The sequence below is a fragment of the Pteronotus mesoamericanus genome, unplaced genomic scaffold (genome assembly GCF_021234165.1).
Source record: "Pteronotus mesoamericanus isolate MK-2021 breed Mesoamerican mustached bat unplaced genomic scaffold, CSHL_Meso_final contig_90, whole genome shotgun sequence".
In the NCBI taxonomy this organism is placed as follows: Eukaryota; Metazoa; Chordata; class Mammalia; order Chiroptera; family Mormoopidae; genus Pteronotus; species Pteronotus mesoamericanus.
The window spans coordinates 29173987-29199581 of NW_026555277.1; the positions used below are offsets into that span (position 1 = coordinate 29173987).

The 25595-nt window shown below is 38.2% G+C and overlaps 2 protein-coding genes across 2 annotated transcripts in view; one reads left to right on the plus strand and one right to left on the minus strand.

The window, feature by feature from the left end:
• Positions 1-19079, minus strand: part of IFTAP (intraflagellar transport associated protein) — a 55774-nt gene extending 36695 nt beyond the window's left edge. The window contains exons 1-2 of the mRNA XM_054585892.1: positions 18963-19079; positions 3031-3186 (exon numbers count right to left, since the gene is read on the minus strand). Coding sequence (XP_054441867.1) covers positions 3031-3163 — 133 coding nt within the window. The 5' untranslated portion in view covers positions 3164-3186; positions 18963-19079. The remainder of the gene's footprint in view (positions 1-3030; positions 3187-18962) is intronic.
• A 355-nt stretch (positions 19080-19434) lies between these two features.
• On the plus strand, positions 19435-21018 carry RAG2 (recombination activating 2). Its single transcript, XM_054586222.1, has one exon. The coding sequence runs from the start codon at positions 19435-19437 to the stop codon at positions 21016-21018; it is 1584 nt and encodes a 527-aa protein (XP_054442197.1).
• Positions 21019-25595: the final 4577 nt, after the last annotated feature.

Consider the following 25595-nt stretch of genomic DNA (forward strand, 5'->3'; position numbering starts at 1 on the left):
CTCCATTGTTTGTTTATTCCTCTCTTACTGGACTTAGTGGAAATGGGAATGGACTTGAGAAACGAAACTTACTGGACTATGTGTGCTTGAAAACACTTATATTATTTATTTTTGGATCCTCAGCACCTAATATAATACCTAGATCATAAGGAGATACTCAGAGGATGGATGAATGAATGAATGAATTACATACATACATACATACATACATGAAGTCATTAACAGAAAATCAAATATAAATTTTCACATCTGGATTTCTATAACCTAAAAAAAATGATAGCAATAGGACAGACAAAATTAATAATTAATATAATTACTATGTCTCTTTAAATATTTTGATAAAACACAGTATTTATTATCAAGTATGTACCATGGTTTTAAAAACCAGAACTCTAAGGAAAAAAACTGTAAAATATGATCAACATAAATATATTGTAGTGAGAATTATGCTATAATATTAAAAGTTTCCAACTGTTTTCCAAGAGTCTGAAGCAGTAATGTGACTATATTTCAATAAAGCTATAGTTTAATCTTTTCCAGGGAAATATTTTTAATAGGATTACTGACCCTTTTAACACTGTAGGAAGAAAATGAATCTCACAAGCACTCTGGCGTATAACTACTATAAAATTAAATAGAACAGTCAATCAGTGGAAATGGGAATGGACTTGAGAAACGAAACTTACTAAAGCAATGTGCATAAGCATGCATGGTGATGACCACGCTAACTTAACAGAGATTCTGCTACATAGCAAAATGCGCAAACATGCTAAGACAAATGAAAGGCTGGAAAGAAGGAGAAAACTTTGAAGAAAAAGCTTTCATGTTTTCCTTAAAAAAGAACGAACTATATTCACTTTGATCAGTTCTGCTATCACTAAACTCTCATGCCCGTCCCTACATCCTGTTTGGTTTTTCAAAAGATGTTTAAATGTTTCGGGGGATAAAAGACACTTACTGACTTAAGACACATTTTTGCACTCACAGCTCTTTGTACTCTAAGGGGAATTTTTTTTCCAGTTCATTAGTTTATAATGTGAACTGGCACCTAAGGATATTTTGAAAGGGGGGAAAAAACACTCGTGAGCTTGGAGATGCAGTTTATGTGATTCGCGTCATCATTTATTTCAGCTCAATTTGGGGCCCAAAACTAAATTCAAAATGAAGTTACCACACTCATGTAACAGTTTGTTTCAGTATGCAATGATCATACAGAAATCTCAAAAGAAAACAGACTCCCTTATCCCAAAAACTATTATATTCTCCTTAAAATATCCAAGTCCTTGCAAGTTCTTCCTCTCCATAGCACAAAAATAAACTCAGCTTTACAAATAATGCACAAAATAATATGAATTATCAAAATGCCATTGGCATTACAAAATGCATAAATTCTGCTGGTTCTACCCTCATTTCCACACACACGCCCAGCACCAGCCACTGCATACTGGCTGGCACGTTTGAGTAAATACGCAATTAAACAATTAGTCTCAAACATCTTCCCAAACCCAAATCCATAGACTAAGGTGTCTTGGCCATTATCATGATTAATTTGATCCACAGGTCATGTCAAAATACATCATTCATAGCCCTAAAGTTAATTGGAGATTTCCTAAATTCTCCATTTCCCTGATGTATAAGCAAAACCAGAGTCCAAGTTTTTAAGCATAAACAAAACAGATATGGATATTCCACCTATTTTGCACAAAAAACAAACACATTAGAATCACTTTTCCTTTTATTCATTATAACTATCCTTCTTTTAAATTATTTAAGGACATGTGAATCATGACTTAAAATCATGAAGTCTAATATCTTGAGAGTGTCAGGACCTCAAAGATTACAAAACACCCAGTCCTCAATCTTGGGCACACGTTAGAATCACAGAGGAGCTTTTACAGACTATTGATTTCTAGCCCCAGCTAAGATTCAGCATGACCCTTGGTATCCATGTGCTCTAAAAGTTCCTCTGATGAGTCCAATGTGCAGCTAAGTGGAGAACCAATAGTCTCACAAATGTGGATCAGTGACCCAGAAAGGACCAAGGCTGAGATCAAGACCAAGCCAACGGTGACCTGAAGTGAATTTACAATGTAGATCACAAACTCAAATGCCTGCAGGAAGCACTTAAGGGAATGAAGCAGACAATGCATACACACACTTTTAGGCTGCGTATGTGCCAAAAAGCATGACAAACTAGGGCGCTCACAGGGCAAGAGGCTCCCAAGCTCTAGCTGACACTGCCTTCAGGGAAGTGGCAGGTAACGGGTCTTCTACCTCATCAGAAAAAACACAGATCGAGATTTTTATGTACAGTTTCCCAAATTTTTAATGTTGGCTCAATTTTTTTAAAAAAATGGAAACAATACTGTAGGTAGCAAACAAAACATAATGAAACGCACAACGTGGGTTTAGCCTTGAGGCTTCAGTTGATCACTTCTGGTGTAAAAGGCCGTTTCCACCCTGCATTTCACTAAGTGTCCATGCCGCCACCACCTCGTTTTCACTAAGTACTTATATGTTAGCCACTGTGCTGTTTCACACAGGTTATCTCAACTCACCTTCACCAACCTCTGAAGTTCTATTACTAGGCCTCCTCCCCTCAAGAAGCACCCCCTCCCCCCAGGTCACAGAACCAGAAAGAAGTGATGCCCAGATACAAATGTGTGCAGTGCAACTCTATAGCCTATAGCATATGCTCTATTTCTAAAAGTCTCAAATTTGTTTTCAAAAACCTCCACTGTTTGTACCTGTCTCTTCAAAGATAAATGAAGGGCTTATACTGACTGATTTCTCAGGCCCTTTTTAGTTTTCAAATATAATAGTTCTGACTCTGTAATACAATTTTTGTCTGCATTAAAATGTTGGTATTTACATGTATCAGTTGTGAATGCCCTGATTAGAATACCCTGATCAAAGCAATAGAATGAATGAATGCTCATTAAATAGTCTTTCTGAAAAGGCAGAAAAACATTACATTATAATAAAATTCTTTATCTCTACCACTGTAGAAAGTTTACTTTTCCATTTTACCTTTTGAAAGATGAGTAAAAGTGCTCAGAAATTCGTCATATGTTTGCTCATGACAATTAACAAACTTATCCAAGACTTCTTCAATTATTTGATCTTCATCCATGATCTCCAATTCTGATACTTGGGCAGGCATTCCTATTCACGAGGCCGCTTTATCTGTGAAACAAAGAAAAACATGAGCTAGGGAGAGGCCCCAAAAGGAGAGCTCAGGATAGTTACTCCAGGAATAAGCTCTAGTTCAAGAGACCAGAGTTTATTCCTATCTTGGCTTCTGAAGTGCTATTGCAATTTTATTTTTGCTTCAGTTTCCTCATTTCCATCTTCTTAATTCATATATTTTTATCTTTGTGTCCCAAATGTTTAACAGCTCAGGGAAGGGCACAGAGCTGCCAGTCAATCAATATCAAGCTAAAATTACACACAGTCTCTGACTTATGATGGTTTGACTTGGGATTTTTCGACTTTACCGATAGTGTGAAAGCAACCGTACTTCAGATTTTGAATTTTGGTCTTTTCCTGGGCTAACAATATGCAGTATCTCTCGTGATGCTGGCCAGTGACAAGCGACTGCAGCTCCCGGTGAGACACTCCATTATGACAGTAAACAACTGACATGCAGGGGTGCCCAAACTTTGGGTGTCTCTGAGCCACACTGGAAGAAGAAGGGTTGTCTTGGGCCACACATTAAATACGCCATGACACATAATCACAAAAAGACTCATAATGTTTTAAGTAAACTTACAATTTTGTGTTGAGCTGCATTCACAGCCATCCTGGGCTGCGTGGGGCCCGCGGGCCACAGATTGGACACCTCTGATAATATTAAATGCATTTTAAACTTACAATACTTTCAACTTAGGATGGGTTTATCTGGATGTAACCCTATCATAAATCAAGGAGCATCTGTCCTCATTTGAGTAGGTGCTATAGTCCCATATTGCTAGAAACTGGCAAAACACTCAAACTTGCCCAGTTCCTTTACCTCTGCCTTACATGACATGGCTTCGAGTCCTGTCACCCTCCTGATCAATCTGCCTGGACAAGGTTTCACACTGCCTACATTCCTTTAATATAGGCCACCCAGAAATGAGACCAAGACTCCAGACGAATGCAGGGAGAGGTGACGAACGCTCACATTGTAAACACTGCGCTCCGGCTGCAGACCCGAAGGTCGCCCTCGCACTGCCGGCGGCCCCTTCACGGTGTCGCCGCACTTACCGCACAGCTAACTAAATGCCTGTCGGCTAGGGCGCCATGCCTCAGTCCTTGCACAGTCTGAACTTTGTTTTTAGTCATGACATTTCACCTTGTTAAATTCCATTCATTGTGTACAAAATGTCAGTCTTACATAGCTTTGAAAAAAGTGCCTATCGACAGAAAGAAGGGGACCAATTACTGCCTAAGTAGCTAGTGTAATTCGCGGGGGACAGGAAAAAGGAAGGGTTCCCCAGTACTGTGGGGCAGACAGAGAAAGCATCCAGATTCTTATATGTTTCTAAAGTAAGAGTAAAAACATGTTATCTGTTATTAATTGTATTTATTTGGTATTTACCAAAAAGCTCAGGAAAAAAGAAATGTTTCCATATAAGATGATACCCAGCCTCATGCAGTGGCAAGACCCAATCTGAATTAACATGAAAGTACTTACGGCTTTTATTTATTTCACTCAGAGTAACTATTCACGTATTTCCCTCCATAAATACTAATTAGCTTGCTTTTGCGATGCTTGCCCAGTCCCCACTGCAGATTTTGTGTAATATGTGGCATTTGCCCTGATTACCTTTCTGAACTCCAAGAAATTCTGAATTCTGAAATACATCTGACCCCAAGGGTTTTAAAATAAGGGATTGTGAAGCCCTATGTGCCTGGCAGGATCGTTACGAGGATTATATGAGTATACACGGCACCTCAGGAAATGGCAGCCATGATGGTTTTGGTGGTGACCGTGTAGCAGTCTCAGTATTCTATCTTTCGCCCACACAAAGACCTGTTTTGACTGTCGCTCCTTGGACTTTGAAGGCACTGCCGTTACCTCCGACAAATCAAGATAATCCCTCATGCATTACACCCCTAGGGGAAACATGGTGTCGTAAAAGACCAGGTGAAAGTAAAATGTGTAGCTCTGTACCTACTCACAATGAAAGAGACTGTCTCAAACTATTTGTACCTATGAATTAGATATAGGGAAAAGCATGAGTTAAGGTTTATGCAAATTTGCTTGAAACACTGCCAACCTTCAGCAATCCAAAGTTAAGTCAGTGATGCTTGAAGCTGCTAGAAAAAAATAATGATAAATAAAGTCAAAGGTGGCTGATCTTTCACTATCTGTAAGACATGTACTTAATTCCAAGAATGCCAATGTCAACCTGATTTTCCAGAATTGGACCCCAACAGAATTCTGACACTGTCTTAGATTAATCTCTTCCTCGGACCATCTTGGGTAACCTACTTCAGTTAGCAAATACCACACAGAAGCAGTCGCTTGTGTTTTGTATTGCTGTAAATGTTTCCTTTAAGAGTGATAATAGAAATTCTTTTAAACTTCTTTTCCGATTCTCAAATCGGAGTATTTTGAGTATTTAGCCTTGACACATGTCAGATTTACTGAAGGCAAATAATTAACAGACTGTGCACAGCACAAATTCAGAATCCTTCAAGACCTTTCATTTTATTCAGGTGATTATCACAATACAGATGAGGTTATGTTTTCGTTGACTTTTTTAAGACTTTTGGAAAATCCAGTTTCACAGACTGTCATTATCTGAAGCATTTAACAAACACCCACCTTCAAATTTAGAACTCTCCCTATCTATAAAAATACAAATAACCTAATGCTAAAAGTCCCCAGGGTCTGACAGAGCAGATAATCATTTACCAGACAGCCAAGTGGTTTATGCAAATCCTAGCGGTTTTCTAAAAGGAAGCAATGTTTTTTCAGTTACTATTCATATGTGTTTGTGTTTTTATCTAAAAGAAAGGAAAAGAGAGAGAGAGAGAGAGACACTTGCTTGGATAATAAGATTCTTTGTTTTGGTTTGGTTTTTATGTTTTTAGGCATAAAGCTCCACATGAAAGACCCAGAACATATTATGATGATAAGTAAATGTGTATAAATATCTACTGGTACATCATAAGAAGCATTTTCACAATCAGAGCCTGCAGTAGGAAACCCAGGGAGGATGCATTGCTGTGCTTGGACAACTAAACATCACACGAAAACCACAGGCTTGGTTAGGAGCGGGGTTCTCTTCTCTTTGAGTCACTGAGAGATACCAAGGGAATCACATTACCTTCCTGGAGTCCCCTTTTTTACAGCCACCGAAGCCACTTAGTGCTGTGTGCTCTCAGAAAGGATCACATCATGAATTATCACTATTGTTTTAGCGCACCTTTGATATTTATCGTCAGATCCCTGCTTAATGCGACATTCCTAAACAAAAGGCAGCTTCCACAGACAGGAGTGTTAGCCTTAAGAGAGGAGACGCCCCGAGCTAGTCTTCTCTCAATAGGCAAAACCTGCCTTCTGACGGCAGAGACTTGTATGCCCACAGAAAGGTTTAAAAAATAAACTGGGAAGTGCACCACTGACACTTAAAAATAATAAATAGCACATTTTTAAGGAGTCATGGGGGGTTATCAAAACCCACTTTCTCAAATTTTCGTAACTCTGCTCAACAAAAATCTGCTGTGCTAAAAGGTAAGTGGGATATTAGCAAAATAATTCTCCTTGCCTCAGGAAACAAAACCATCAGCCATGGTACTTCACAGGATGGGTCTCTTCTTATAGTTTGGAAAATGGGAAAATCTCAAAAAGACCAAGTGGCAATGTAAGTGTACTGATTTATTTATATGATAGAAGAGACATGGTGTGAACTGATTTCTTCTTCCTTGACTTAACTACACCTATTTTGCATCCTCTAATTTTTCTATGTCTTTTAGATCACTTTAAGAAGAGAGAGAGAGACGTGTGACAGAAATTGCCACAGATTCTCAGAGCTGAGAGAAACCTAAAGGTCACCTAGTCCAATCACAGAAATAATGAATCTGGGAAAACTGAGGTGGGATTTTTGTCATCTAATGACTCTGTTGATGAGGAATATTGTGTGACCTTCATATCACACATAGTAATGACATGCCCATGATTACATATTGTAAGGCATCTAAGAAGTCAGCAGGAAACTAAGCAAAAGCAGTAATCTCGCCCTGGATGGGGGTACCTATGCCTCCCACTGCATTCTGCACCCCAGCTATGTTGTTGTTTCAGATACTTACCAATACAAACAAGAAAACAAAGGAAAAGATACAAGGAATAAAGAGGAAGACATAAATACGAATCTTACAAAATAGAAAAGCACTTCAGCTCCTTTATCATTTTTTTATAAGGATGAGATTAAACACACACACACACACACAATTCTAACATCAAAGAATACACTGCACTTCAAGTCATAAGCTTCTCCCAACAAACTATTCTAACACTTAAAAGCCATGGAATTCTTAATTATCACCAAAACTGTTGATGGCATAAACATCTCTACTGCTACACCACTTCTCCGAGGTACACGCTGCGGTGCACAGTAAAGGGAGCATTTGGAGGGAGGGAGGGAGGGCGGGCTTGGGATTAGAGCTGACTGCAGAGCTTTCAGAAAGAGCAGCTGTGGCATCATCCCTGCAGAGGTCTCAGTGGTAGGCATGTCTTAGCTTTACTCTTTTTTTTTTTTTTTTTGACAAAATCTCATTGTAAGGAAAAGAGAAGACACCCATTCTAAAAACTGCAGGTAATAAAAAATGTGGGCTCGCTACCTGCTTACCATGAACATGGATATCACGAAGTCTGCCTTAACAGAAACAGATCTACTTTCCTTTCCTAAGGAAGGTTATAGTCTTCATATTCAATATAGAACATCATTTTTGTAACAGGAATGACTATGATGACCTATTTCATGATTAGCAATATGGAGTGGAATGAAAGCATTCCAAATAAAGGATATAATAGGAACAAGAAGAAGAAAAAAAGTCAAGGTAAAATGGTGGATTTTATAAAAAGAACAGGAAAAATATACAGGAAATCTTTAGGACATGGGAGTAGGCCTAAAGTTCTCAGACTTGATGCCAAAAGCGTGATCCATAAGAGGAAAAACTGATCAATCAAACCTCAGCAAAATTAAAAACTTTGCTCTGTGAAAGATCCTTTTAAGATGAAAAGAAAAATTACACACTAGAAGTAAATATATATAAATCACATAGTCATTAAGCAGTGGCATATAGAATATATAAAGAACTCTCAAAACTCAACATTAAGGAAATATCCAATTTAAAAAGGACAAAAGATTTCACCAAAGAGGATATTTAAATGGCAAATAATGTCATGAAAAGATATTCAGTATCATTAGCCATTAGAGAAATGCAAATTAAAACCACAATTAAAGACTTACCAGAAATGGCTAAAATGAAAAATTGTGATAACACCAAATGCTGGTGAGGAGGCAAAAAACTGGTAACTCATACATTACTGGTGGCATGCAAAATGATTCAGCCACTCCGAAAAACAAGAAACTACTTGCAAAACTAAAAATTGACTTACCATATAAACTAACAAGTGCACTCTCTTCATTTATCCCACAGAAATAATTATTCTCATGCAAGAACTTGTATACAAGTATTCATAGTAGCTATATTCATAATAGTCAAAAAGAAGAAACTTTCCAAATGTCCTTTAATGGGTGAATAGATAAACTATGGTACATCCCTACCATGGAATATTACTGAGCAATAAATAGGAACAAACTATTGATTTATTCAATACCTTGAATAAACTCAAAGAAATTATGTGGAGTGAAAAAACACTAGTCTCAAAAGGCTATATACATACTGCATGCTTCCATTTATGTACCATTCATAAATTGACAATGACAGAGATGGAGAACAGATTAGTGGCTGCTAGCGTTATAAGTGAGGGGAGGGGATGGATGTGAATATAGACGGGTAACGTGTAGCGGAATCTCGCAGTGGTGTTACAGCTGGGCATCTTGATTACGGTGGTGGTTATGCAAGGCTACACATGTGGTGTAGCCGAACTGCTCACATATACAAATGAGCGTATATATAACAGGTGAGATCTTAATATGCTCTGTGGATTCTGCCAATATCGATTTCCCAAGTTTTAATACTACAATTATACAAGATGTTAACATTGCAAAAGGCTGGACCAAGGGCACATGCAATCTGTCTGTACATTTTTTTGCAACATCATGTGAATCTATCCAGTGAATCTATCATTATTTCAAAATTAAGAGTTTAAAAAAGAAGGGGGAGGCACAGCAGAAGGGTAAGCCAATTAAGGCAAAAGAGATTTAGGAGAAGAACAAATTATCACTAAAAGTTTTACCCAGAATGTTAGAACTCAGGCGTGTTGATTGCTTTCCCCCTGCAGAAAGCTCTAGGGGGTGGGAATAATACTAATCTATAAAATTACATGTTTAAGCAGAAACTTTCCTCTTGAAAAATTTGCTACCCTTTCCTGCTCATTCATCCAAACTACTGTAATGAGGTTTCTTGAGGCTATCACTCATTAAGCCTTGCTGTTCATCAGCAGATTGTATAAAATCAATTTTATTTCCCCAAAATATACTCTTCCCCCAAGCTGTTTAAGTCAATCCAGAAATATCTGCATTGACTCACTGAGGCGGGTCAACTAAGTATTAGACTGTTTTCAATTACACAGTTATTCATTCCGTTAAACAAAGAAAAATGCAAAATGTTGAGCATGCAAACAACCTTCCTCTCCCTGCTCACTCCTGCTGTTTTTTAAAAAACTGATCACCTGTGGACATGGAATCTGAAGGATATACCCATAAGATAAACTTCAGAAAATCCATTGTTTTTGAAATCAGGAAGAATGCTTTTTCACCACCATTTTTGTTTCTTCTATTTGCTTTTTTGAAAAATTTAGAGTTGTGGGTAATCACAAATAAATACCCTATCTTTAACCCCTAACAGAACTCCTACATCATTTGACATTACAATACACATGTATCAACCATATTCAAAACTGATCTCCTACTTTCAGAAATGTGATCAACTACATCAATGAGTTATGTACAATTAATAGTGAGCATTTCAGTGAACGCTCTTTCAAAGCCCCTGACAAAGCTCAGAATCCATAAGCCAGTAGTTTCTGAGTCAACTATCTAGCTCTATAATCATGCAATAATATTTCAGTCATAAAAGATTTATTAACTCATTACAATCACACCTTCACAAGGGATGCAACGTCCCATTAATGTTTATTTTATATGCACTGCATAACCACTGTAACACAAAGGCATCCACTCTTAACTAAAGTTCTCCCCTTCTCTCCTTCTCTCCCGCTGGCTGAGCCTGTCCACCTCCTGCACAGTGCACGGCTCTTCAATACCAGAAAGCCTGTTTTAAAGAAAAACCTGCAGTTAGTTAGAAGCAGGTGTAGACCAACCCAACTAAATCAACTCAGCTTGCAGGAATTCATGTCTAAGTGTTTCAAAATGCCGTCTCTTACAAATAAAATCAACCTTTACATTTGACATTCTCTTAAATGAGATTTTAAAGATGTATTTCCCAACTATTTTTAATTCTAAATTCTTAAGAATGTGAAATTATAAATGGGTTTTAAGAGGTATTACAGTGATTTCCCACTTTCCAATTACTCTCAGCATTTTTATTTGCAATTTTGCTTCAATGTACACAACACACACACACACAATTTTTTTTTACCAACCTGGTTTCTATATCAAAGGTAGAAATCAAAAACACAAATTCCCTCCACTATAAGTAAAAATTTTAAGTGATTTTTTTTTATTATTATAACATTGTAAAACACCTCTGAATTTTTTCCCCATTTAACTTTAGAGCAAAGCCTGCACCTTAAATCAGAGGGAAGAGAACAGAGGGAAAAAAAGCAGGGATTCTGGTTAGGTGGCCATGTTTAATTAATTGCTTTAAATAAAAAATGACAAGTCATTTGTCATGTTCTTCTCTTGACAATCCATCATACTAACTGTAGATTGTTCCTGTCTATACATTTCCTTTTCCTTCCTCTTTTCTCTTCTCTGTCAGTTTCAGTTGTGGTTTCTGTATTGTGGGATTCACTCAACCAGCCAAATCTCCCTTTCCTATACTATTCATATTATTTTCTTGAAAGTCAGCTTACCCAAATGCTATGAAAAGTTGCCCCAATCTTATTTCAAACACTCATGAACTGATTGAGCAATGAAAAGTAACTTAAGTCATTTCTCCACTTATAAAATGGAGATGGAAGCACTTGAGCGGTGCCCTGGACTTCTCAATGAGCATTGTCATAAGTCCACAGAAGTGCCCTCCCCAGCCTCCCCTGAACCCACCAGGGAGCACACACATGTCCAAATGGGTTGCTAATTCCAACTTCTTCAGAAGACAACCAACATGTTCAGCAACAAACTGCCTGTTTTTTGATGTTAGTAAAATACAAAGCCAAAACACTTGCCTATACCACCCACCCACGGTTTCTACGCTGTGTTTCTTATCTTATATTTACTGTGGTGATATCCAGTATGTCAACTTTATGAGAGCCATCATTGCTGCTGGAATTTCAAGTGGCCTTATCATTCTGTCACACCATATAAAGGTTAGGGAAATAATCTAATGTTCTTTTGCAGACAAAGAAACAATCATCCTGTAAGTAATTAGAAAAGATGAGGATGCTTTCTTAAAGAATGAACCAACATTTCACATGAGAATCAGCCAAACAATTGAGTTACTCATCAATTTTTTTAAATCAACCCTGAAAATATATCCTAAAATTTTTTTTAAAAATGCAAGGAGTCACTTATACAAATGCGTTTATAGCGTCAGTATATCTAGACAAGATTAGCTGAGTACAGTCTGTATATCCATTAATTCTCATAATAAGGCAGGTACTGTCTCTGTTTTAGAGATAAGGAAACAACTTCAAAAAGGTCACTCAGCTCGTGAGCAGCAGGCTGAGACTCAGCTCCCCATCTGTCTGCGGCTGGTCGCTGCATCCTCTCAGCTAAGCCACATGGGAACTGATTAAATGACCAACAATAGTGGATGGTCAGATAAATTAGGTTACATTTACTTAATGAAATTTATTAAAATTATAAAAGCAAAAATAAAGCATATTTCACAGTGTATATGAAATGGTGTTCTATTAAAAAACTAAAACAAAATTTAAATACAGTCTCATTATCAATAGGCAAAAACGTGTATATATTTGAATAAACACTAGAATATAGCACAAAGAAACGAAAGAGTCTACGGTTAGGTGATAGGCTTAATGGGTGGTATATATTTTTCTTGATGTAACTGTTTTTAATAAATTGTTTTTAAATTACGTCAGCAACAGTAATCAAGACTGTGGTTTTGGTGAGAGAATAGACAAAGGGATCAATGGAACAGAATAGAGGACCCAGAAATAGAGCAACACAAATATAGTTAACTGATCTTTGACAAAGAAGCAAAAGCAATATACAATGTAACATAGATAGTCTTTTGAACAAATGAGTCTGGAACTGGACATCCACGTGCAAAAAAAATTAATCTAAACACAGACCTTACGCCTTTCACAAGAATGAAATCAAATCAAAATGGACCACAGAGCCAAACGTAAAACGCAAACCATAAAGCTCCAAGGAGATAACATGGAAGAAAACCTTGATGTCCTTGGGTAGAGTGACAACTTTTTAGATACAGCACTAAAGACATGATCCATGAAAGAAATGATGGATAAGATGGGCTTCATTAAAGTTAAAAACTTCTGCTCTATGAAAGGCACTGTGAAGAGAATGAGAAGAGAAGCCGCAGACTAAGAAAAAATATTTGCAAGAGACACATCTGATAAAGGATTCTTATCCAAATACACGAAGAACTCTTAAAATTCAAAATAAGAAAACAACCCAATTTTTAAAAATGGGCTAAAGACTGTAACAGACACCTCAACAAGGAAGATAAACAGATGACAGATAAGCACATTAGAAGATTTTTACATCAGATACCACCAAGGAAAGGCAAATGAAAACAATCAGAAACAATTAGTCCTGACCAGTGTGGGTCAGTGGATCGGGTATCATTTCTCAAGATGAAAAGTCAACGGTTCATCTCCCAGTCAGAGCACAGCCCTGGGTTGTGGGTTCAGTTCCCAGTAGGGGAGTATACAAGAGGTTACTGATCAATGTTTCTCTCTCACAATGATATTTCTCTCCCTCTCTTTCTCCCTCCCTTTCCCTCCCTCTAAAATTAAATAAATAAAATCTTTAAAAAAAAAACCAAAAAACAATGAGATAACACTATGAATGGCCAAAATCCAGAACACTAACAACACCAAATATTAGCAGGGAAGTACAGCAACAGGAACTCGCATGAATGGTTGGTGGGAATACAAAATCACAGAGCCGCTCAAGAAAACAATTTGGCATTTTCATCCAAAATGAAACATACACTCACCATGATCCATCCATCATACTCCTTGGTATTTACCCAAAGGAGCTAAAAATTTATGCCTACACAAAAACCTGCACATGGATGTTTATAGCAGCTTTATTCATAAATGCCCAAACCACGCTCTCCTTCAGTAGGAAAGTGGATAAATAAACTGCGGTCCATCCAGACAATGGAGTATTATTTTGCACTAAAAAGAAATGAGCTTTCAAGCCAGGAAAAGATATAGAGTAACCTTAAATGCATATTTCTAAGTGAAAGGAGCCATTCTAAGAAGGCTGCATACTGAGGGATTCCAACCACAGGCATATCTCCTTTTATCGCATTTCACTTTATTGTGCTTCACAAATGTGTGTTTTGTGTTTTGGTTTGTTTGGGGTTTTTTTGCAAATTGAAGGCAAGAACCTCCACCAGCAAAATGATCACAACTCGCTTTACTGTGAAACTCACTTTATTACAGTGATCTGGAACTGAAACCACAATACCTCTAAGATATGCCTGCATATAACATTCAGGAAAAGACCAGTAAAACGAGGTAGGGAGAAGAGAGAAAGCAATGAATAGGCAGAGTACAGAATATGTTTAGGGTTGGGAACCTATTCTATAGGGTATTGTAATTATAGATAAACGTCATTTTACATTTGCCCAAACCTAGAGACTATTCAACACCAAGAGCAAACCCTGACAGAAGCCATGGACTCTGGGTGACAACGCTGTGTCAGTGTAGGTTCATCTGTTGTAACACAGGTACCTCTGGGGGGGACGCTGACGGTAGGGGAGACTGTGCGTGAGGTGTGCAGGAGGGATATGAGCAATCTCTGTAACTGCTGCTCAATTTTGCTGTGAACCTAGGGTTGCTCTAAAAAATACAGCCTATTCAAAAATTAAGTCAACACTTACCGCCTTTGGTTTTCTCGTCCTTTGATTGTGAAACTTTGGGGTGGGAGTGGGAAAGGCTACCAACATAGTTGTTGTTATTAACACCACTGTGGAATATCTTCCTTGGCTGGGCATTCTAAAGACAGTGTCGCATTTAGTCACTTGCAACAATCCTTTGAGGTATATATTTCTATTTGCCTTATTTCAGAGATGGGGAAAGAGGTTTAGGGATTAAGTTGAATCCACCTGGAAAACGGCCACGCGAGCAGAGAAAACCAGGTCAGCTCGACTCCAAAGCCCACTGTCTTAATCATCCCGTGTTACAATATGACACGGCAGCTCCCTGATTATAAAGTTAGTGATAGACCCCCAATAGTTACAACTCCTTCTGAGCTTACATTACAGAAAGTGAGACCACAGGGGAACAATTCAAAGTCAAATGACTGACTATGGTATTAGTGGTCTCTGCTTTAGGAAAAATAATTTCCCATTTGATTCCTAATAGTACTTCTTTAAATCATTGCAATTATATTGATTTCCTTCTGTTTTCCTAAAATAAAACTATATTAATAAAACTACAAATAAGGTTTCAACATGATTTTTTCTTCTGTCTTTACAGATAAATAGTAGATGGTATTTCCATTGTTTGCCAGTAAGGAAATAGTTAAATCTTGAGGGTACACCCTAGTGAATATCTCCCTCAAACATCTAAAGGGAAAAAAAAAAAAAAGGTCACAGTCAGTTACTCCCGTTAGATCTGTGTTCACTTGAACATCTGTAGGCACGCACACTCTCTCCTTCCCATCAGCCTTCTGCTTGCCACGGTCAGAGTGGGCAGTCAGTGAATGTTCCCCAAGGGCTGCTGACATTTAATACCTGGTTCAGCGGCAAAGATTCAGAGAGGGTGAGCAGCCCTTCTGGCTTTCAGGTAGGTCCAACACCTTCATTTCTACCAAAGCTAAAAGATGGGTGCCTACGTTAGTCAAGTTGAAGGGAAAGACCCATTCAGCAGTATGTTAATTAACAGGTGGACTGGATGTCCAGCTGGGGAAGGGATGATGTAGAATTTGGAAACACTGGGGCTTTCTGGTTTCGAGCTGCTGCAAGGATGTTTCTCTGGCCTAAGTGTCAGAAGAAAGACCTAATTCTTATTTTAGTGCCAGGAAAAAAAAAATCAAATAATGTATTCCTCAAACCTGATTATCCGTGCAAGATATGGTTAATTCATGCACTAAATGACTGCGATTACCTGAGGTTACCTGCTATTTTGGAGCAATGGGGAAAACATAGGCAACACTGATCAGGAGGTTTTCATGCTTCAGAGTACAGTACTTTCCTTTGAAAGGAAAAAGAGTCAGTTCAGACACAGGAAACTACAAACCCAGACTTCACACTATTAATCCTCTTTTGATTCTCAACTATGCCCTAGCTTCACAGTGCATAAATGAAAATCTCCCTGCTGAGAAATGTTAGTATGGGGTTGGAGAAAATGTATAAATTTATTGAGCCTATATTTCTGTCTTTTGAAAAGAATCTTTAATGTGTTGACTTTGAAACTTCCTTCAGTTGAAGAAGTGTCTTCTTTTTCAAAATCTGCCTCTTTTTATCCAGCCTATTTAAAGAACGTATATTATTTTAATTCTAGAATAACCTTTTAAAAACTCTTACAAAAAAGATGGGGCTAATATAATCATATGAAAACATGGAAAATACACAATAGTCTACTCTAGTGAAAACATATTTAAGTTAATAAACCAAATTTCAAAAACTAAATAAATAGTGCAAAATAATGTAAAAACACTTTCAGTATTCCTGTTTATTCTTTAAATACATAAGTCATCTAGTCATGGATCCATATGGGTAATCTAAAAATTAAGTGCACAAATATTTGACCTGTGTTACAAGAGGAGAAAATTCATCTTAACAGTAATAAATTTTAGCACTGTTTTCAGGTCCCTGAAATTATAAGATGTGCCAATAGCAGGGCATCAATGGGAGAACAGGCCAGAAATCTTTAGAAATCTAAACTAAGCTACAAAAAATGGGTAGCACTCCTTATGTCTTGCCCATGAAAAAGTTTCTGTTTGATCTACAATAATCACATTTTCACTTATGAGAAGCCAATATCCCCATAACAACCTTAACAGGAAGCCAACAAGCTACAATAAAAATATTTTTTTAAGCTTGCTGTTTAAAAGCAAGAGTTCCATGGAATTGTGCACCTGAAACCTGCATAATTTTGTTAACCACTGTCACCCCAATAAATCCAATAAACATTTTAAAAAAAGCAAGTATTCTTGGTATACGTGCCCCTGGATGGGTTGCTATATATCCCAACAACAGTCTCTGTAAGCGTTTAAAACAAACAGGCTTTGGCTTTGGCAGTCCTTCGACCCAAAGGCGGGCAACTCTCTGACTATCATCACACAGCATGTTGGGTGTCATCCCTCATGGTTTGCATTTACTGAAGTGAGAGTCAACAATATTTCCTCTCAGTTCCTATGGAACACATTTTCTTAGTTGCACAGATGCCTTTTCTTATGTACACTCGGATAAGCCACAGATAAAGAAAACACAAACACTTGCCCACTTTATTTCAAAAGCAGAGCACGCTGCCAAACCTACAAACCTGGATGGTCTGAGGAAGGGGCAGGCTTGCTTTCAGAACCTCACTAATAATCCATCTCATTCACCATTCATTTCTCAGGTGGTTTAATAACCCACGAGATGAGTATTAAAATATCACACCTGGAGGACTCTGCCAACTAAAACTAATAAGTAGAAAAGAATATTTAGCAATTAATTACATCTGTCTACAGAAGTGCTTCAAGGCAAAAAGCCCCACCAACATCTCATTAGACTGACCTTGGACCCTAAATGGTCCCAGGAATCTTTGCAGGGGGGATAAAAATGAATTATAGTATTAACATTTATTGAATATTTATTATGTGCCAGGCATTGTGCTATGAGATTTACATACACAGGGATTCTATTATCCCATATATTCTTCAGAACAACCCAATGGGTAGTTATTAATATTATCCTCATTTTTACAGATAAGAAAAAACAGAGAGAAAATAACTTGTCCAAGATGGTAATAGAGCATCTAAGTTTTAAAGCTCAGATTTGGACTCAGACAGTCCAACTTCAGAGTTTCCATGTTCAATGAGGGGTTACAGAAACGGGAACAAGAAGAATGAAAAATTTCCTGTTACCTAAATTGCACTCACCACCAGCACCTCCATAGTAGATGCCTATCCAATTCTCAGTAGTCTAAAAAAATATTTTCAGTCTGTATCTACTGACCAGATTCCCAGATCTTAAAGCCCCATAATCACCTCCAACAACTATAAATGTCATCTGCCATGATCAGCAGGTAATTGTGTACTAAAACTTTACTTTTGATAAGTTTAGCATAATCACAATAACTATCACTTACCTTGTACAAAGCCCTGTTCTAAGTCCTTTACATGTACTAATTTACTCATCCTAACATATCAACCTATGAAATAGGTAAAATTATTATCTCATTCTACAGCTAGGGAAGCTGAGGCCGAGAGAGGTTAAATGACTTGCCCAAGTTCATGTACTTAGTAAGTGACAGAGCCAGGATTTCAACATAGCCAGTCAGCTCCCAGAGTCCATACTCTTCGCCACTGTTTTGTGAAGTACATTAACAATTTACTCTTAAAAGTCAATAAATATGTGCTCTTTTGTTTCCTTTATCCTTTGGTGTCTAGGACTTCACTCTGCACACAGGGAGGGTGTTTCTCATTAAGGCTCCTCGTGACTCTCTAAGGTAGGTGATAATTATAAAAATAAAATTTTATTAAGCTTACTTCATCTAGTAAATACCTTTTTAAAAATATTATAATGTAAATAGTGACTCCTGAAAAATTCTGGCACCTCTTTGTGCTTAGTGCCTGCTTACTACAGAGTTGCCAAAGAGTTACTCCCAATTTCTTGAGCTGTGAAGAGAGGTCTGAAATAACAGCCACTATTTTCCTAAATTAGGGAGCAAGAGTGGAAAGAAGTGAGAGGGAGGAGGAGGAGAAAGTGGGATAGTTTAGGAATCGTCTCTGCTTTAGTAAAAGAACCGTAAAAACCAGAGCGAGAGCACTTTAGAAAACAAAAGGGCCTCTGACGCGGCACTCGAAAGTCTCCTGTATTTTCATTACTAAACATAGGACTGGTAAAAATCACTATCAGGTCATTTCTCCCCTGCAGTCCAGGTATTCCGAGACTCGTCTTTCCGTTCTGCAAAACAGTCACGGCTTTTCTAATCTCGGTGCCCCTCCGCCCCAGAACTCCCCACCCCGGCAACCTAGAGATGCTCAGGGGTGCCATTCTGTGCGGAGCTCCAGAGGATCGGGGCAGGAGTCTGCAGAGACACCTCGGCCGGGCGTCCTTCAGGCTCCGGTTTCCTGGCAACCCCACGTAGGCCAGAAGGAGCTGTGCGTCGTACTAAGACGCCAGTCTAAGAGTCCCCGGGAACACCTGGACAGAGGGCTGCCTGAAGCCCCTCCCAGTGCTACAGACTTCCCGTAACCTGGATGCTGGGTCTGCAAAACCACTCTCACCTCCCATTCCCTAGTTTTCCGCCTTGGCTCCCATCTAGTCACTTCGCACTTTTGACGTCCTTATTCAGAGTAACATCCTAGGAGTCTCCTCTCCTGGAGCAATGAAAACAATCGTAGCCACACAGCCCATAGAGAGCTGATTCCTGGGAAATGTAGTTCTTTCTGACGTTAGGTGGTGAGTCTTTAAGGAAAAAGGGACTACAATTCCCAGAAATCTAAAGGAGGACTGTCCAAGGCTAAAATATGTCCCAGCTGCTTGCATTGGATTAGACTGGAGGGTTCTGTGGCTCTTTGCTTACCTAACTGCCTGGATTTTGCTAATTCACTCCTTCTACAAGCTTGTGGGAGAACTGCTTTTAACATGTTTTCTACGTGTGAGGAAATCTAAACACAATGATTTATACAAAGATTTAGTAAGTTAATTTTTTTTGGTAATTCTTTCAGATAAAAGATCTATCCACGATCAAAAAATATGTCACTACAGATGATTACAGTCAGTAATAACATAGGCCTAATTCAACCAGGCTTCTCATTGATGAATTTTGATGGGCAAATTTTTTTCTTTGGCCAAAAAGGCTGGCCCAAGAGGTCCTGCCCCACTGGAGTCTTCCATTTTGATGTAAAGCATAACCACCTCAAACTGAAGCCCGCAGTTTTCTCTAAGGATTCCTGCTACCTTCCTCCTCTTCGCTACCCAGCCACCTGCACATTCAAAGGCAGCTTAGAGTCTGAAAAGCAACAATACATTATCCATGGGGGGAAAACACCAAACAATGAGCTTTCAGATAAGATTTATGTCATGTCTGTTGTCTGCAAGAACAACAAAAAAGTTACTTTTCGCTGTACTGAGAAAGACTTGGTAGGAGACGTTCCTGAAGCCAGATATGGTCATTCCATTGACATGGTATATAGTCGAGGGAAGAGCATGGGTGTTGTCTTCGGAGGACGATCATACATACCTTCTGCCCAAAGAACCACAGAAAAATGGAATAGTGTAGCTGACTGCTTGCCCCACATTTTCTTGGTGGATCTTGAATTTGGGTGCTCTACATCATACATTCTTCCAGAACTCCAGGATGGGCTATCTTTTCACGTCTCCATTGCCAGAAATGATACCATTTATATTTTAGGAGGGCATTCACTTGCCAATAACATCCGCCCTGCCAACCTGTACAGAATAAGGGTTGATCTCCCCCTGGGTAGCCCAGCTGTGAATTGCACAGTTTTGCCAGGAGGAATCTCTGTCTCTAGTGCAATCCTGACTCAAACAAACAGTGATGAATTTGTTATTGTGGGTGGCTATCAGCTTGAAAATCAAAAAAGAATGGTCTGCAACATCATCTCCCTTGAGGGCAACAAGATAGAAATTCGTGAGATGGAGACCCCAGACTGGACCCCAGATATTAAGCACAGCAAGATATGGTTTGGAAGCAACATGGGAAATGGAAGTGTTTTCCTTGGCATACCAGGAGACAATAAACAGACTGTTTCAGAAACGTTCTATTTCTACATGCTGAAATGTGCTGAAGATGATGTGAATGAAGATCAGAAAACATTCACAAATAGTCAGACATCAACAGATGACCCAGGGGACTCCACTCCCTTTGAAGACTCAGAAGAATTTTGCTTCAGTGCAGAAGCAAATAGTTTTGACGGTGATGATGAATTTGACACCTATAATGAAGATGATGAGGAAGATGAGTCTGTAACTGGCTACTGGATCACTTGCTGCTCTACTTGTGATGTGGATATCAACACGTGGGTACCATTTTATTCAACTGAGCTAAACAAACCTGCCATGATCTATTGCTCTCATGGAGATGGGCATTGGGTCCATGCCCAGTGCATGGATCTGGCAGAACGCACACTCATCCAACTGTCAGAAGGAAGCAGCAAGTATTACTGCAATGAGCATGTGAAGATAGCAAGAGCATTGCAAACCCCAAAACGCGTTCTGCCCGTAAAAAAGCCTCCACTGAAATCCCTCCACAAAAAAGGTTCTGGGAAAATACTCACTCCCGCCAAGAAATCCTTTCTTAGAAGGTTGTTTGATTAGTTTCACAGAAGCTTTCCAGATTCGAGTGCATCAAATTTTTAAACCTATCTTAAAGAATCATAACAATGATAAAATCATATTCCTATTTTCATTTCTTGAAAATGCTTGTGTTTTCTTTTAGATGAATTTAGTGCCAGGAAAAAAGTGTTTATAATACTATGCTAACTACGTGAAAATATTTTACTCAAAGATGTCTTAAATGAAAATTTTTTATCTAATTTTTTTTCATTCAAGTGTTCATAAATACAGAAGCAGTAGTAATAGGTAGATACATAGATAGATGGACCCCAATTACATGAATAAATAAAAAAGGAATCTGCATCAAATTTATTACATTTTTATCAAGTTAATGGCATGTACTTTCTTCTCCCCCATCATATGGTGCACAAATGATGAACCAAGGCCAGTCACTTGAACCGATCCTTGGAGAGGTTTAATGAAAACTGATACTTAGTACTTTGAAAAAAGATGAGTGAGAGAGCATGTGCCAAAACAAACAAATGAAAAAAAAAAAAAAAAAAACAAGAATAGTATGGCTTAATTTTCCCAAATAATAAAAGTTTAAAAAACTTCCTAGGGTTAACAGGTAGAAGATTTCAAATGGGGAAAAATAAATTTCTGTATATGTCTAGTTAATACGTAGGGTTTGCTGCCAGTGAAAATTATAAAATTCGTGAGCTTGCTAAGGTTAAACTAAATACTTTCGAGAATGGGAGTTAAAAGGACTATTGCTTTTTGAGGCTTTGAGACATCAACTGATAATTAGATACACTTAGAAACAAATATCTTTCCTCCTGAAGTATTTTTCAGGAAAAACATTTGATCGTAGCCTGAGGGCCTAGGCCATAGCCTCTTATTCATCAGTCTTCATTGAGAGTCCACAATGTGTAAGGTACTATAGCAAAATTTAGAAAAACATGAGCAATACAAAAGATAAAACCCTAGAATGCAAGCTCTTTTGCTATCAGTTCCATGTCTTAGATACTGACATTAACTTGAATAAATTAAATCATGTTCACTTTGTTTCAGAAATGATATTTGATGAATGTTCGTTTTGAACAATTTGCTTTATCATTGTTTCAAATTTTTTTGTTTCTGTCACCTACATGAAATTAATAAAATATTAAAATTCCTTCTGTTCATATTGATTTACTCCAATTATTAACATTTACAGTTACCCAATTAAGCGCAAAAGTATGCTATTTAATTTTCTCAGGGCCACTTTAATTTCTTTTGTATCTGTTATTAGAAACTGGCTTAAGTTAGAGCTTAAATATCCTTCACAGAATTCCAAAGAGTTATTCCCTCTAGAGATGGACATTCTCCTATCTTGATTTGTCTATAATGACTGAGCGACTAAAGAATCACTCTTACCATACTTGTTTTGTAGTCAGCAAGATCAAGATGATAATACAAGTGATTTAATTCTTAACTCATGGGTTTCACAATTAAACTAAGATCTTACCAGCATAGCTACTATTGGCATGTATGTGAGCGTGCATGGGGTTGGGGGAGTATGTGTTTCAAGAGCAAGTACTTTGTTTTGACCATATATTTGAGTAAAAGTAGGTCTTTTCATGTCGCCTCACCAATGAGTTCATCAGGTACAACTTTAAGATAATAAGTCTTCTTCTCTAATAAGCATACACAAATATTTAAATGAACATTAGAAGAGTACTCATTTCTTCCAAATTATATACTGCTTTGGCCAAAAATATTTCTAGGCTCCCATTTCAATCACCTGCAGAGCCTATGGTTCATTCCTTTGAAGATATTGAACCATGGTTCCTGTTCCTTCATTAGAGATGGAGTTGGAGTCTGGAAACAAACAAACGCCATCCAAAGCCTAGTAGGGTGTAATTCTCAGTACTGTATTACTGCTTCAGGTAAAAAGGAAGTCAGAGTACAAGCTAACAACATGGGTTTTCTAATTTGGCTCATAAATAAGTTCTAAGGTGAGTCCCAAACTGTTTACATAAGAATAATATCAATAAAAAGTGCATGGCTTCCCAAGGTGACTATTTTAAGGGACTACACTCATCTACAAGTATGAGTGTAGTATGTTAGGAAAACGGAAAACATAATTAAAAATAAACAGTTGGGTTTAAAAGTCCTGGGGTGAGATGAAGCGTGTCATGTTTGAGGACCAAAAGCGTGTCATAAGGAGACCAGTCTGATCAAAGCATAGTGAACAAGGAGAGTGTGGAGCAGCATACGCCTGCAGAGATAAGCAGGGTCCAGGGCTCCCAGTTTTTCAGCAGTGAAATAAAATCACATACAACCTCATTCATATCATTTTGAGCTGTCTCCTCCTGTTCACCTCTCTCTCACTGGTCCCTTCATACTGTGGGCTCAACCTCCAAAAATACGGGACTGGTAGCATTTCTAGTGAGCGGCCGTAGTTATTCCATTACTCAGGGTTTGAGAACAACCGACTCCCTCTGCAGGGCGCATTTTCCCTCTCACACTTCTTACCTCCTGTGATGCCCTAGCCCACCTGGCCCACTCCTATCCTGTCTTTACATCCCAGTCCGAACAGCTGCTCCCCTAGGAAGCTTCTCAGAGCCCCATAGCTCAGTAGTGTAAGCACTGCTGACAGCTATAGTGCTTACAAATCTCTGCTTCTATTCTCAGAAGTACAAAAAACAATATTGTATTTTTTCTATCGTTCAACTCACATTACGTTAGGCATCTGTTTTACTATGCAACAAAATTTTAATTTCAATAAATTTAGGCTCTCCCTTTTCACCTAACTTCTCAGCCCAGTTCCAGGGAGAAATATACTGCTGAGCTGTCAGGAGCAGAAGTGAGTGGGGGTGAAGCACTAGTCTTCAGAGTTATCATCCCTCCTCACTGGCTTCTGCTATAGCTTCCGTATTCCCACCTGGCCTGAGGTTACCAGCTTTGAAGATGACTCTGAGTTTCACAGCAGCCTTAACCACAAGGCATCTTTAGGTCGATCTCTCCCCACACCCCGCTCCTGCTTTCAGGTCCTGAGTGGGCTCACATGATAATGAAGAGATTATTCTGCCCCTTCCTCTCCCAGGGTGGCCTCAGCTCTCTCTGCCAGACCATATAGGACTTAATGTGTTTCTGTACCACTCTTGGATACATCCTGCTGCTCCTGGGATGTGCCCTATTCCCCAAACCCATGGATGTGCAATGTAATAATTTGATATACCTATATAGTGAGAAGTGATTAATACAGTAGCACTCTTAATGACAAACACTGTTTCTGGTACATTTTAGTTATTGCATGATCAATGTTTATGAAACTGAAATAAGTTCACTGTATATGGACTGAAATGTACTCGCTTCTGTAGTTGTTGTCTTACTATCCTTCTGATTGTTTAATACATGAAGGATGGGATATGGAAGTGCATCCCTTGTGTTCTAAATATCTTTACCAATCAAAATATCTCATCCCACAGAACTTGGAAACAAAAATTACAGTGTACTACACAGAAGATGAGGTGAGGTCTTGGGTTAAATTTATTCTCTTTTCTAATGAAAAGAGTGTAAAATAGATATCATGGTAAATTTAGATAGAAAAGGCAGCCATTCTAATTCATAGCGACAAGAATTCCAAATTATTTATATGCCACCAAATTCCTCTGTAGCATAGAATATTGTGTTTTGACTTGGAATTTAGCATAGATGACACCAGTTTTTCCCAAACCTAATTCTGTCAGGAAGCTCTCTTATATCTAAGAGAGCTTATATCTGATACCTCATTCTGTCTCCAGATATCAATCTAGTAAATGGATATTTATTTAAATTGTTAAGAATAGGAGGAAAAAGTTATCAATAACACTCTTTTCAAAAAACTGATTACTATTTATAGCTTAAGGATAAAGATCCCTTGAATGGTCTCTTTGGGGTATCCGTCAGTGAGCATTTATTGAAAATCCAAGATCTACCAAAGTATTATGGGACCTGAAAAACAAAACATGAAAGCTGAACCCCATCCTTAGGGAAATTATAGTCTCACTGTAGATTGAGGCAAGGGAGCTATACGGAAAGTTATAGACAATAAAGTAATATACACTTGAAGCAAATGGTGACAAATTTAAAATTGGGTATCCGTGCAGTAGCAGTTTACTTTTTTAAACCTGGATATATTGGTAAAATTAAGAAATGGGGCTAAAATTATCTCTAAGTTTCCTTTGTTATATTGACATTTGCTGAAGAGCTATGGCCAAGATAATTGTAAAATGCAGAAAACACTCTTTGAAGTTTCATACAAAATGTATAGTGAGAACTCAAAAGAAGAGGGGTTTGTGTATATAGGTAAAAAATGGCTAAATGATCCATTTTAAGCCATGAAAAAGTATGAATGTGGTATGGCAGAAAGATATTTTGTCTTGGTCCCTGGCTCCTGGCATAAAGCTCCTAAAATACTTGGAATTGGAATTTCCTGAGTGATTAGGGTGAAATGAGTATCTTTTGTCCTAATGTGGTGACACTCAACAGACCCCTCGCTGGCTTCAGGATGGGGGCAGGTCACTAGGAAGATAAGGCCTAGATTAGAAACTTGGATCTTTCAGCTTTACCCCCAAACCCCAAACTCTGGGTGA

Bases quoted from the DNA above. Each gene is read 5' to 3' on its own strand.
- RAG2 (XM_054586222.1), top strand. From the start codon at position 19,435: ATGTCACTACAGATGATTACAGTCAGTAATAACATAGGCCTAATTCAA.